The sequence below is a fragment of the Vanacampus margaritifer genome, chromosome 16, assembly GCF_051991255.1.
Source record: "Vanacampus margaritifer isolate UIUO_Vmar chromosome 16, RoL_Vmar_1.0, whole genome shotgun sequence".
NCBI classification, from domain to species: Eukaryota; Metazoa; Chordata; class Actinopteri; order Syngnathiformes; family Syngnathidae; genus Vanacampus; species Vanacampus margaritifer.
In genome coordinates, this window is record NC_135447.1 from 11,799,468 (window position 1) to 11,813,561 (window position 14,094).

The 14,094-nt window shown below is 39.6% G+C and overlaps 1 protein-coding gene and 1 long non-coding RNA gene across 2 annotated transcripts; one reads left to right on the forward strand and one right to left on the reverse strand.

Annotated features, from left to right (window-relative positions):
- The first annotated feature begins 526 nt into the window (after nucleotides 1-526).
- On the forward strand, nucleotides 527-11,484 carry LOC144035853 (uncharacterized). Its single transcript, XR_013288521.1, has 3 exons — nucleotides 527-694; nucleotides 785-818; nucleotides 11,249-11,484. It is a non-coding gene; the product is annotated as an uncharacterized LOC144035853 (long non-coding RNA).
- On the reverse strand, nucleotides 4,639-8,911 carry msx2b (muscle segment homeobox 2b). Its single transcript, XM_077546670.1, has 2 exons — nucleotides 8,504-8,911; nucleotides 4,639-6,213 (listed from the first exon to the last, which is right to left on the reverse strand). Exons 1-2 carry the CDS (start codon nucleotides 8,844-8,846, stop codon nucleotides 5,774-5,776), a joined length of 783 nt encoding a protein of 260 aa, XP_077402796.1. The 5' UTR covers nucleotides 8,847-8,911; the 3' UTR covers nucleotides 4,639-5,773.
- Nucleotides 11,485-14,094: the final 2,610 nt, after the last annotated feature.

Sequence of the window (14,094 nt, forward strand, 5' to 3'; positions counted from 1 at the left end):
CAAAAATGACTACAGCATATTTAATAGGCACACTGCCTGGTAACCAGATGTTTGGACATCGGGTTCTTTTTTCTTTCTTTTTTTAGGCCCATTGTACCGCAAGTAAAATGTCAGGCTGACCCTCTTTTTTAAAGAGCTATTTTAAGATCAGCAAAATAAGAAGCCTGTTTTTTGCAATTATTTCCAGTTGCCTGGGTTTGGAGGCTGCTCAACTCCGTTGCTTTAGTGACACCTGCTGGATGAAACATGTAGCTGCAATTTCACCCTTCAAAACAGGTCGCTCTTTGCTTCTTTCTTTCCTAGTTGATAAATATCTTCTTAATAGGACCCATATGCAGACAAATGTCAAACTGCATGTAACAAGAAGGCTGTAACAAATAGCTTAAGATTCTTTCTTTTTTTCAGATAAGCGACTAGTTGACAACAGTTAGGACAACTTTGCGACTGCTGTTATGAAGCTGTTCCGAATCCTTTCCAGTTGACCGACAGTTCGCGCATGCGCAAAATCGATCAGGTTTTCAATCAAGACTGCCCCACCTGGGCTACGCAAGTTCATTAATTTACTAGTCTTAAATACAACACGTTCCTCACTTCCCATTTTAAGAGTCTTTGTAAAGCATTTTGAGTATTCTTTAGTAACTGTAAAAGCACTAAAAGCATGCAAGGAACCAGTCGGGCAGCTGGAATGGATGAGGTACTCTCATTAAGTTACCCAGGAATGCTAACAGCTCAATGCTAACAGCCTTGCAGCTTCATCAATTTTGTTTGTTTGTATATTTTCCAGTTGTATGAATTGTGGTACCACGCTGCACATACAGGTCAGTCAGTCTTTGTACTATAACAGAAGTCTTGTTTGATGGAACTAGTACTGTGGTGGTCATCTCATGTACACTACACAATACGCACACTATCTATTTTTCTCCTCTTTTTACGTATTCCAAATTGTTGTGTGTGTACAGTATTTACATTTTAATCATAAGTTACTACTTACTTTTTGATTTGATTGTCTCAGTTGGCGTTGCGCTATAAAGTGGCACATGCTGCTTATGAGCGTAATCGCATGTGACATTAGAGTGTCGCCATCTGTGTTGGGGCTAATTAAATCCTAATCAACAGATTTAATTGGGTAGGATGACGCTCGCACCCTGTCAGCTCATCCATACTTTTATAAAACACTGTCCAAAAAATTCCGCAATTTGCTTTGCTCAGAGGTCTCTGGCAGGCATGTCTTTCCGTGTCTGAGTTACGATGGGTCCTCTCTGAAAATGAATGGCTCCGATAAAAAAGAAAAAGAAAAAAAATAAATATATATATATATATATATATATATATATATATTATTTACATATATATATGTATATGTGTGTATATGTTTATATATGTATATGTATATATATATATATATATATATATATATATATATATATATATATATATATATATATATATATATATATATATATATGTATATGTATGCATATATATATATATATAAATATATATATATATATATATATATATATATATATATATATATATATATATATATATATATATATGTGTGTGTGTGTGTATATATTTATATATATACTGTATATATATGTGTATATTAGAGGTGTCAGATGATTAACATTTTTAATCGTAGTTAATCGCATGACTTCAATAATTAACTCACGATTAATCACAAATTAATCACATTTTATTTGATATCAATTTATATCTAAATTTATAATAAAGTGTACAATATTTTTTTAAAATTTTTCACACTCTTTTTAACATAAAAGTGGGAAGAAATGTTAACCTGATAGAAATTTGGTTGCATTTTTTAGTCGTTGATTCAGTAATCTCATAACATTGTTGTTACTGTAAAAGTCCCCCTCCATTTCCACATTGTGCGTACGCCATCGTTATACATTTCACACACGCACATTGTGCAACCAAATCATGCGCTGGTGCGACCAAGTGAGAAAGTTAGTGTAGAGCCTTGCTTTGGCCCTGCCATCTGGCCCAGAAGTTCTTTCAGACCTCTTCTGTTTTTTTTTTGATCATGTGCTGTGGTTGTAAAGCTCACACGGCATCAGCAGCAGAGGAAGCCTCTTTCTTCACTGATCGGCAAAAAGCACAAAAGACGGATAGAAAGCGGGAATATATTGATATTCTTCATTTTGCACGCGGACGCTGAGAGGCAAAAAAGCGTACACAAAAAAAAGTATTTTTCACACTCTCAGACGGCATCAAGAGACTTCTTGTAGTCTCCCCACAAGCTGTTCACACTCTTAACTCGTCCAACACTGTATCCCAGTCACTCGCTCTTGCTTTGAAAATGTTATACACATGTTTGTAACTTGTGACCCTTGAAGTGACATGATTGACTTGAACTCTTCATTTAGATATCAAATCGGTTTGATATTGTAATAACTATTTTGAATATAATTAGGATGAGCAGTAGCCACTAGAGGGTGGTAGTAGATGTAGGCACTGCAGCACTGTTGTGTTGACACGATTACCAAGCACATACTGCGTTTATTATTGCCAGAAGGACTCCCTAATGGCACAAACAGACCCTGAAAAATCCATAACCTAGTGGTGAGCAGTTCGCCCCTTGACATTGGACACTAGGGCTGGGTTTAAAAAAAATCGAATAATCGATATCGAATCGATTTTCCTTATAGAGCCCAATATTGATTCATAAAATCATGTTTCAATATCTCATCTTTTCCCCTAAGAAAATTTCATTTTTAAGGCTGATTAAAAAAAAAGTATCTTACTGTTTTCTTGAAATTTATTGTTTACATGAATTTAAAAGTATTTTCTTAAATTCATGAAAGACCTGACTTATTGCTCTTCAAGACAATTCAGAATATTTTATAATAAATATAAATAATGAATATTTATATTTACATTTATTAAATTAGAATTATAAAAAAGAAAAATTCATCTCATCCTTGCTGATGTCAATGTTTGTGTAACACTTAACTGATTATAGCACGTGTTACTTTCATTAATAAACTAAATAATTTGTCCAGTTACTGCCGCCGCAAAATTTTCTTTGGAACTTAATTTACTTTAGAACGTAATGTTTGTGGAGCTTTTATCATGTCGGTGATATTTAAGAAGAATGAATGTCCCATATTTAGCCTAATTGATATTGGATTGAACCGAAGTGAATTGAATAAAATCGGGGAAAAATCAAAATCATATCGAACTGATATGAATCGAATGGATTGAGGAAATTAGAATGGATACCCTATTGACATCCCTATAGAAAATGACACCTCTGCGCCCTTCGCCAATTTAAGAGCGGGAAAACTTGTAAACGTGCTGCCGCCGCCCGTATCAAATGACCTCGTTGCATCAAAGTTGCATGGAAGCTGCACTCTGCTTTCAGCGAGAAAATCGCATCCTCGAGGTCACGGCCCAGTGAAATCACGGTCGTTAATGCAACACATGAAAATGACGACAGTAGTAAACTTTAATAACAATTTTCTACGTATTGATCACGGATACTTAATCAACATTGCTACTGTTTACAGTCAAGTAGTTTAGTGCAATCATCAGTTCCACTCAGTCAATCATTTCAATTCTTAACACTGGATGAATCCATTATCCCCCGTTCGCCGTCCCTTGGGTGATTAAATCATTCGAAACCCTGCAGCGCTTGTAAAAAAAAAAACTGTGAGGCAACGATTGCACAATTGTCTGTTATGTATTATAATCATGCGTGTGTTATAAATGTTGTTCCGACTTTTTATTAGCGTTCCTCAGACATTTGATTTGTTTTTCGAATTGTTTGGTGGGCCTAATCCAGATTTATCACGGGTTGTATATTATCCAATAAAAGTTTGTAACCCAGCAGCCGTTTTTACAGTCGCTTGCAAATGCACTCATCGAATTTGAAGTTTGCGTAGACAGATAAAAGATTTGACTTGGTTCTTCAACTGTTATACTTGATGGCTGAACGGGCATTCCAATCAACAATCAGTATACAAACACTAAAAAGTACATTTGGGAACATGCCCCCCCCATTAAAACATGTTGATTTGAAAGACGCATATTTAGTTTTGCGATTACAACTTCCCCCCCCCCGAACCCAAAAGTTGAACCGGTTGAACAGGAAGTACTAACAGGTTTGACAAACCTATGTGTGAAATTACTGCACTGATCAAAGGACTGCAACGCGCACGCACGCAAAACAGCTACAAAAAACACGGCTTTTATTTTTATAGTCACATGTTTTTCATCCAATAAATAATTACTGTCATTAAGACTTCACTACTGTGCTTGCATACAGTCGTGACAGTCGTAAACCCAATCTGTAAGTACGTACAAGGAAAAAGTTTGACTATTTAAGGCAAAACACATTTGTTTTTTGTTTTTTTTAAACAAACACATTGTAAGACTTTATTTTGATTTCAACAAAATACACGCAGTATAAACCGCACAGCATAATGTGGACCCTTCAAAAGGATTGTTGAAGAACCATACAAATATATCGCTCATACTAATAATCATAAATATATTTTTAAAAAGTCACATGTACAATCCCCACGGTTCCAGAGAGAATAAATCGGTTTAAGGCCACCATGTTGTATTTCTGGGGCAGTTAAAGCCAGAATAAAAAGTCATCAAAAGCTGTGATTGGCATCCATAGTGAGTAGAATAAAAACAAGTTTATTAACAGTGAGTTTCATTTGGTCTTGAAGCTGAACAAATCTGTCGGGCACTACAGTGTTCCCCCGCTGTATCACTGTTCATTGTTATGGTGTCATCTCAATACAGAGGCCCACATTGTGTGACAACATGGCAGCACTGAGACCTACTGGAAAAATGCAGCATAAGTAAGAGCAAGAAGAAGAGGCAGAGAAGGTCCTCAAAATAGTCGTTCCCACCAGAGTAGCAATTTGACTGTGAGTTTTGTGCCATTGCTTTGTTTGTATGTGTTGACGCTCCGTGTGCGTTCATATAGTAATTTCGGTAATATCTATGCTCATTGCCGTTAGCCTGTCTAGGCTGTTCTGGCTATATGTTAGCATTAAGCTAGCAGACCGTCGTTAGACAGAGATTTACACATTGTGTATTTAAAATGAACACATAGCAACAGCTAACATAATGCTAACATACAATGGGAAATGCCATAGGCATGAGCTAACAGTTAGCATCTACGTGGCAGTATTACTCTTTAAACAAGCAGATAGTACTCCCAATGAAGAACGCCTAATATTACTGCTGACTCTCTGCTACGCGTGCATTGAAAGACAAAGTATGACAAAACTGCTTCATGTCAGAGTGCTAATTGTTTTGCTGTTTTTTGGAATGAGGAAACAGAATAATAACATTTGCATTTAGTTCAATGTCGGAAAGAGTTTTTGTTATTTTGAGTGAGTTATTTTATTTCGTCTGTTTTTAGAGTACACTTCAGCTGGGAGTGAGCAGCACACTTAGCCTCTTATTTAGTCAGCGAGTGAGAACAGATGCTAAGGAATATGTTTAAAAGTGTGTTTGAATAAGTTAAATGTGTTAGAAACAGAAGGGGTCAAACTATCATGGATTGCGGGCGGGTCTGCAACATCGCCCCCGCGATAAAAAGGACTTCCCTGTACTGCTCTTTCGGTTAAGGCACGTTTGTTTGAGAGTCCAGTGCAAGCGTGTAGTAAACATGAGCTGTTGAGCGAGACATCACGTCGACATCGTTTTACAATCCTCACCATGGGGAGAAGAAACCATCTCCTTGTGCAGCTAGAAACACCTTTCAAGTCAGTCCAGAATCTCGTTCCTATGACAAGTGGTACATGCCGTAGCCTAGCGGCGTGGTGTACAGTCCCAACGGCGGAAAGGGCATCATGGCTCTGTGGTGATACGCGGAGAAGGACGATCCGTACAGAGACATGGCGCCCAGCGGAAACCGCAAGCCGGGCTGAACCAGCGCCGCCGCCGTCGACGACGACGTGGATTTGGCCGAGGCGGCCATCTTGAGTTTCTCCAGCTCGGCCTCCTGGAGCCGCTTGGCTTTGGCCCGGCGGTTCTGGAACCAGATCTTCACCTGCGTCTCGGTCAGGGTGAGGGAGGACGAGAACTCGGCGCGCTCGGTGATGGAGAGGTACTGCTTCTGCCGGAACTTCCTCTCCAGAGCCAGAAGCTGGGAGGCGGTGAAGGGCGTGCGCGGCTTGCGGTTGGACTTGTGCTTCCTCAACTGGCAGGCGGGACTGACGTGATCTGGGGGAGCCAAGTGACGACGGGTCAGTCCACAATTAACAGCCAAAATATTAGCTACAAGCTAGCCATCTTCAAACTGTGAACAACATTGTACTTCAATTGTTTTTAACTTTAAACTACACTGTATTTATATTTCATTCTTTTTTTTAAATGTTGTCAAACATTTATTTAGGTAAAACTTCTGGTCTTTACAACAATTTAAAACTGACCTTGCCCATCTGTTTGTTTAAAAAAAAAAAAAACAATTGTGACCCTTGAGCACAAAAGTTTCCACACCCCTAATCTGATGGAGACCAATACAAGTGCAGAGGTAATGAACACAACGAAGACAACAATGCTGAGTTTAGATGGACTCTTAACTGTTGTGGTTGTACAATGCTGTTTGAGGTTTGGTTAAGGTTCGACCAATATTTGTCAGGGGAAAAAAACTGCTTACTGAGGAGAATGTTGTCTCTACTCAGGCCAATTTGGTACAGCAGCTGGTCTGTCAAACTTTTACCCAAAATGGTCAGAAATGGATTGAAATGTAAGATGTTGACTTCTTAAGAGCTCCAGTGTTGCTATAAACACACAAATGATTAAATAAACAAGTTCCAAATGTGTATAAACATTAATGTACTTGGAATAACAACTATGAAATAAATCCATATCCACTGGGATACCGTAAAACTGAATATTTTCCGCTTATTATTGTTGTTGTTTTTTTTCCTTGTTGTGACTTTCAGCTTGTCCCGTCAAGGGTCACCAGAGTGAGTCACTCACTTAATTTGTTTGGCCCAGTTTTCACGCAGGGTGTTTTTTTGGGGGCATTTTGGATCTTATGTTTCATAAAACCAGAGATGATGATTCTAGATTTGTATTTAAGACAAATTGGACTGGCCCTACTCTGACTGATAATGGTTGAAGGAGGTTAAAAAATATATAATATATATATAGATGTGTGTGACAATTTGTGGAATGTAGCCAGATGTCTTGAATGATCTCAACTGTTTGAATCAGTCAAGATGGGTGGAAGAGGCGGGAAATATGTCAAATATCTCTTAGTTTGCACATTTGATTATGACAATGGGGGAATATCAGTAAAGTTATGAATAGCTCCATATAGGTCATTGATGACTCCAAATGTGTTAGCTGTTTGCTAGCCTCACAGGGTGTCCTCTTTTTCCTCCGAGGATCAAAGGATGCAAGGGCAACGTTGAGGATTTTTTTTAAAAAAAACTACAATTCATCAAGCACACCAAAATCAGTCAATCAAGCAATTGCATATAGTTTATATATATATATATAATATATATATATATATATATATATATATATATATATATATATATATATATATATATATATATATATATTTATTTTTAACTGCTATCAGAAACGGTTAGGATTTTTACAAAATTTTGAGGTGGTCGAGACCTAGTAACCCACCAAGAAATATCAACCCCTGCACCGAATCCCATCTCAACATTCAGAACCAAATACTTCATGCGATATTGTCACAATTTGGACCTTGACACAGAGCAGAAATTTGAGGAAAACATTTTGCCAGTAACTATTAATTATTATTTACCACACTAATGAGGACAAACATTGTTACTTGCTTAATTTTAATTAGGCCATTTTCATATTTAGAAAAGCTCTACAGTACAGTATATAACAAATGTATTAGTAGGAGATCTCATCGTTAGCATTTGCCGCAGGCTGCTTAAAAATGGACTGCGGGCCACAAATGGCCCCCGGGCCATAGTTTGAAGACCACTGAGCTAATCAGATACAGACAATGGTAGGCTGGAAAATAGATGTGTCTTGAATGTGCCGTAGAAAGAAGTTAATGTTGGAATGGCTTGAAAAAGTTAAAAAAAATATATAATAATAAAGTATGTGTTAAATTTGTAACATGTTGCTATTCGTGTTTTTTTTTTGTGTGTGTGTGTGTGTGTGTGTTTTTTGTGGTAAAATGTGGAAAAGAGATCCCATTTCCTCAAAAGTACAAAAAAATATGAACGGAGGAGGTCAAATGTCTGCATTAATTTGGGAATGTTGTCATGAAAAATGTGTTGAGAATGTGAGTTCTGCATCCCGAATGAGGTTTGAGCTGGAACGCAGTTGATGAAATTTCAAGTGAAATTTAGAAACTGTCTCCATTGACTTCAATGAGAGTTGAGGTGCAAAATAGTTCCCAAGTTGTCCTGAATTGTGTTGTTGGTGAAGAAATGTAAAGCGTCTCTTAATTAATTAGTGAATTAATTAACACATATGTGACAATGACAATTAAGTGTGAGAAACTCACGAGTCTGAGAAGAGAGCAGCCAGTCTTCCGTCTCGGATGTTTCGGACTTGACGGGCGACGAGGGCGCTGCCGGGTAGCTTTTCCGGCCCTGGGCGGCCGCATCCGCATCCCCATCCCCGCACATGTAAACGGACCCAAATCCCGTCCACCTGGCCTCCGCCTTGCAATGAGCGGTCTCGCCACCGCGACTCTTCCCGGTCGTCCTCCCGGACATGATCGCCTCCACGCTGAACGGATGGCGATGCCGCGGCGCTCCCGAGGGAGGAGGAGAAGAGCTTTTCCTCTCCTCCTCGGGCGAACCGTCGTTCAAATCCTTCGCCTTCTCCCCGGTAGTCATCTCCATAGTCCGCCTGAACAAGTCGGTCGCGCTCCGATGAGCTCCGCGTTGCGTTGATGCTGTCAAGTCAAGTCGCGTGGAGGCGTCTGTTTTCTATGTACGCGCGTCACGTGACGCTCACGCCCGGTTTCGACCAATCGCGTCTCACCAGGATGTTGAGCGGTGCTGCCTTCAGGAGAAGCTCGGCAAACTGGCTAAGGCGGATGTTGTTTAGGACCCGAACGAACGATAATAAAGATGGTTTGATCGTTACAAGCCAGATGTAGATCATACTCCACTTAAGATTGACTTGATGGAGATTTTATGGCTTTAGAAACTCGTGGAGGCCTTGAAGGCAACACAATGCAAGTAGATGGAAGTGTTTATTTTTTGGCACCAACTGACATTGTTGGTGTGTGTTTTTAGGTTATAAAGACAGATAGGCTACATTTCATGAACGTCCGCATTCAGCAAAATGAAACTAAGAAATTATTTCTGCTTCAGGTCACTGGCAGAGCCCTATGTGGCCATGTGTGGCTTCTTTTTAAATCAAGAATCTTTTAAAACATGTTGCCATCTTGTTTTTGTTTGTTTGTTTTTTAGCTGTTACATTAAAAAGCGAACTTGAACACATCATAATGTGCTGCTGATCATCTCGTAACGTGAAATTTACCACGTAATAAAGTTATACTGAACTAGTGTAGCGGCAATACTGCTTCCATTGTTTTGCATCTCAGTATTTTTTTGTTTTCATTGTGAGTCAATGCCCCTCGTCAATGAGTTGGGAGAGCATTTTCGATGGATTTCAATCTGGTTCTGCACCACTGATGGATTAGCTGAAACGCTAACCTCATGACACGGCATGTGTAAACACGGCCCCATGCGGCTAATTCTGGAGCATTACACCCACGATTTCTTTTCTTCTTGGTCTCAAAGCAGTTTGTTTGCTTTATTATCGGGACTGTTCTGTGAAGTTGTGTGTTGACTTAATCTGCATTGGAAGTGGTGTGTCACACTCCAATTACACACTAAATGCCGTCGCTGAATTGGAGATTTATGCTCCACGCTTGAGATTAGTGCCCCGGCCAGACGCAAACCAGATGAGACGTTCACATGCCTCTGTGCGGCGGGGCCATTCATTCATTTATACATTGATTCATTTGTCCGTGATGTCCTATGATTACGCAATGTTAAACTTCAAGTGTCTCCTTGTGACTCGTATGAACTAACTCATTGTAGCAATTTTAGCTTGTCAGATAACCAATTCCCGGCATTCACACTTATTTCCACAGTTTATTTATTTGATGATTGTGGAAGGATTTTTTTTTTTTTTTAAGAGTGAAAGGATGTTTCATTTAAACTGCGTTTCATTCCCATGGGCCACATTTGTTTGTGTAATATCGCATGTGTTGCATGATAGTGTTTTATTTTCACACCCAGGGCAATTCTATTTGCAACTCCTCGCAGAAGAATGAATTCAAAAGAAACTCTAAAATCAAAGCTGCTTTACCTCCAATTGTTTTCGACTTCAAAACAAATTTTCCCACTGGATATATACAGTACATGTAATGGAACATGGATTAATTCAATGCAGGTTCATAAAACCGTACAAATGGACATTTGGTGACTTGATTGACAAGTTTTTCACAATATGAGAACACAAGCAAGGAGCTGCTTTAGGCCAAAACTCATACGTAGATGCTCACACATGCAAAATAGAACAATCAAGTTGGGACAAAATGATTTCGGATCCTGATGTCACTCCCTAGGCCATGCCCTCTTAACGGCACCACACGTTTGTTGTTGTGACTTTCGGCTTGTCCCATTGTACTGATTTTTTTATGTATATTTATTTATTTATTTATTTATACATCATTTGGTCTAATTCAGGTGTCACAAACCTGTGACGGGATACTAAACTTCTGAAAGAACAAATTCAGATTCTTTTTTTTTCTGATCAGACCTCATGACATAGATAGACAAATTGTAAGACTTTGTCTACGTCACAAGGTCCGATCCACATCAGGGTGAGAATTTGTCTTTTCAGGGACTCGTCCGTGTTGAGCAGCGGCGGTAGTCTGCTGCGTTATTCACAGACAATCGGAGGTTTGTGAAGGCGCCAGTGAGCGGCCAGATGAAAAGATGGACTCCTCAGGGGAGAAACTGTTGCCTTCCCCCACGCCAGCCGTCTACCCCCTCCCTCCCTCCGCTGCTCTGCTTCTCTTCACCAGTGCCTGAACGCCCCACAGGCACCTTGTCATTCATGATTCACATCACATGTTCTTGGCTGAGTGTCAGTGGTGTGTTTCTCCACCTCAGCTCGTGTTCATCTAATTGCACCCTGTTTAGTTTTTTTGGTTGTTGTTTTTTTAACATGCATAATTGCATATTTGTATTTCTTTCACACTGGCACTTTGATGTCTTTTCAGAAAGAAAGGTAGCCGTGCACCCGGGGAGCTAGCTAGGGAGCTCGCTAGCTAGCGGCCATTTTTGTCCTGTACTGCCACTTGCTGTCGACTGAAGATGACATCACAGTGCCTAAGGGCGAAGGTATCGACTGTCACGGCTCACCACCAACTTTTTTATCAATTATTTTTTTTACTTAAGTTCCACTTTGAGGGTGTAGCACAGGTTCTCAGTAGGGTTGAGGTGAGGTTGTGATGTTGGCCACTAGGGGTGCAATGGCTCAGGTAACCTCCAGTGCAAAACAGTGCGTGGTACAATAAAACAAAATTGGAACCTAATCATTAAGTTCAGCGATTAACTCATTATTTACCCGCTGGTTAAGAAATATCACTAAACACTTTAATTGAATTGCATAATAATTTGACACTACAAGCTCGGCCAACACTTCCAGAATAGGCCTGAACTTTTTACTTGGCTTCAGATAAGGTCCATATTGGAGAACAGGCAAGCAAAAACAAGTAATCAAAGGATTGAACATTAAAAGTCGAAATGATAGGGGATCTCCGGGATGTGGCAAAATTACCCGCACATCCCACTTCCTTTCCTCCCTAATGTCACTTAAGCCGTGATAATAGTGAAAGCAATTTGTCTGAACATGTTTGTGTGTGTGTGTGTGTGTGTGTGTGTGTGTGTGTGTGTGTGTGTGTGTGTGTGTGCGTGTGTGTGTGCGTGTGTGTGTGTGTGTGTGTGTGTGTGTGTGTGTAAATGGGACGGAGATGCCTGGGAAGCTTGTGTGTGGGTCGGGCACACCTCGGAGCTTTGTAATTACAGCGGGGACTTTGAAGTGGTGGAATGTTCGCTCGGGATAATCAGCAGCCTGTGCCGCGCTTGCACACTATTTACGTTTACATTAGGACCAATGTTGCTACCACTACACCGGCAATGTGTACACGTCGTCCACGCTTGGCAAAAGGTTGAAAAGAATATCGCGTCTAGTCCACTCAAAAAGGCCCCTTTGCGCTGTATCTTTCAAAGTGTTGTTAGTTCCAGATTTGGCTGCAATTGACCACTTTGCCAGTAAATGGCGCCATCAACAGGCAGAAACTGGCGCTGGCTCTTTCGTCATCGATGAACAGTCTTGACAGTAGACGTGAGCAGGCTAAAAAGTGCGTCAAATTTTACATTATTTCTCACATTCCAGCTCTTCATAGTTTCTGAAATATTGGGCAAAATGCGTGTTTTGCATAAAAACTAGTGCTGTCAAGTGATTACAATTTTTTTTTTAAACTAAGTAATCTCACAATTTTTCCGTAATTAGTCGCGATTAATCGCAATTGATCACAATTTTTTACTTCTGCAAATCTAATTTGTTTCTCAGCATCTGCACATTCAAAAACAATCCAGACATTCGGTTGTTACTATTCTCCCTCATGTTTTCGCTGCGGGTTGGTTATCCTTCAATGCTGTTGATGACACTCATGGTGTGGTTTGTTTCATGATAATGGTGGTCTCCCAATCCAATTGCTGCTCATCCAACCCATTTCAAACATTTTCACATTTTGTCCCCATCAATTGATGCCGACTTGAATTTTTTTGGTCGCCTTTTTTGTTGTTTATTCCCGACTATTGCAAAAACAAAGTCATTATTGTCTTTGGTGTAAATTAGACAACACATCACTGTCATGGATGAGTACACATTTTCCAAAATAGGTTTATATTGAATTATGACTTATGCCATTGTCGTTCATAAGGAAAGTAAGTCGTCCAAACAGCATCTCAACTTAACGCATTGTCAATGTAATTGTACTTTGGGCTCTTGGCTCATTCTCTCTGAACTTCCCGAGCCCTCGGAGCCTTCTCCTAATGCACACAAATAACTACCTTGGAAGCTGCAATGGCGCCATGGCCAATTAGCTGTTCAAAACTACAGACAGATCTATTCAGGGGCCTCCTGCAACGTGAAAGATTGAAGCCCATTTTGCTAATAACACGAGAAGGAGGGAATCTGCTTGGCTCAGCCTCCCCCCCGGCCAGCATTACAACGTCTTGTCACGGTCACGGGCGGCGCTTGTTTTTTGCCAGCAAGTTAAGTCGTCGTCGATAGGCCCAAGATGATGTTATAATCACTATAGTTACGTTCTCATTGTCATTCATGGATGTAATGCAGTCCGCTTCAAAAGTATTAGAAAGACATTTGGTTTTCACATTCAAAAGATGACAAAAGTTGAGAATTCCAGCTCGTCAACTCAGGACAGAGCACCTTTTTGATTGCAAGTATTGGGACTTGTGAGGCTCAAGTCGAAAAACTGAAATTTCTGAGAATGCACTTTTAATCTTATGATAAACTAGACATGCATAAAGTTGTGATTTACAAGTCGAGAAAGTTGTTTGCATTTTACGAGATGAACTTTTAAGAATGAATGCAGAAGTCACACAAATAATTTAGAAGTCATTTAGAAGAACAAAGCCGTAAGAATTATTTTTTTTTTTTTTTTTATTGTAGCCAGGTTAAACTGGATTTAGGATCCGGCGCAACACCTCCTCCCAGCTAAACAACAATCGGATTGAGAGCATCACAGTAAGCTTTTATGTCCGAATCTGTCGAATGGTTTAAATATCAAACTCTTTTTTTCGTTTTTTGACACAAGTATGCCTTTTGCATTTGACACAACATAGTATTCATAAATCCTGACAGGTAAGATTTATGACAAGATCACAGTGAAAATCACACTGAGTCATTATGAAGGCTTTAATTGTTTTGGTATGTGTGTGTGCGTGCGCGTGTGTGTCACATCACATGTGATCGCATGTGATGATGTGAAGAGGAATACTGGGAAGGTTTCCAGCCACTGATGAAGGGAAAAATACA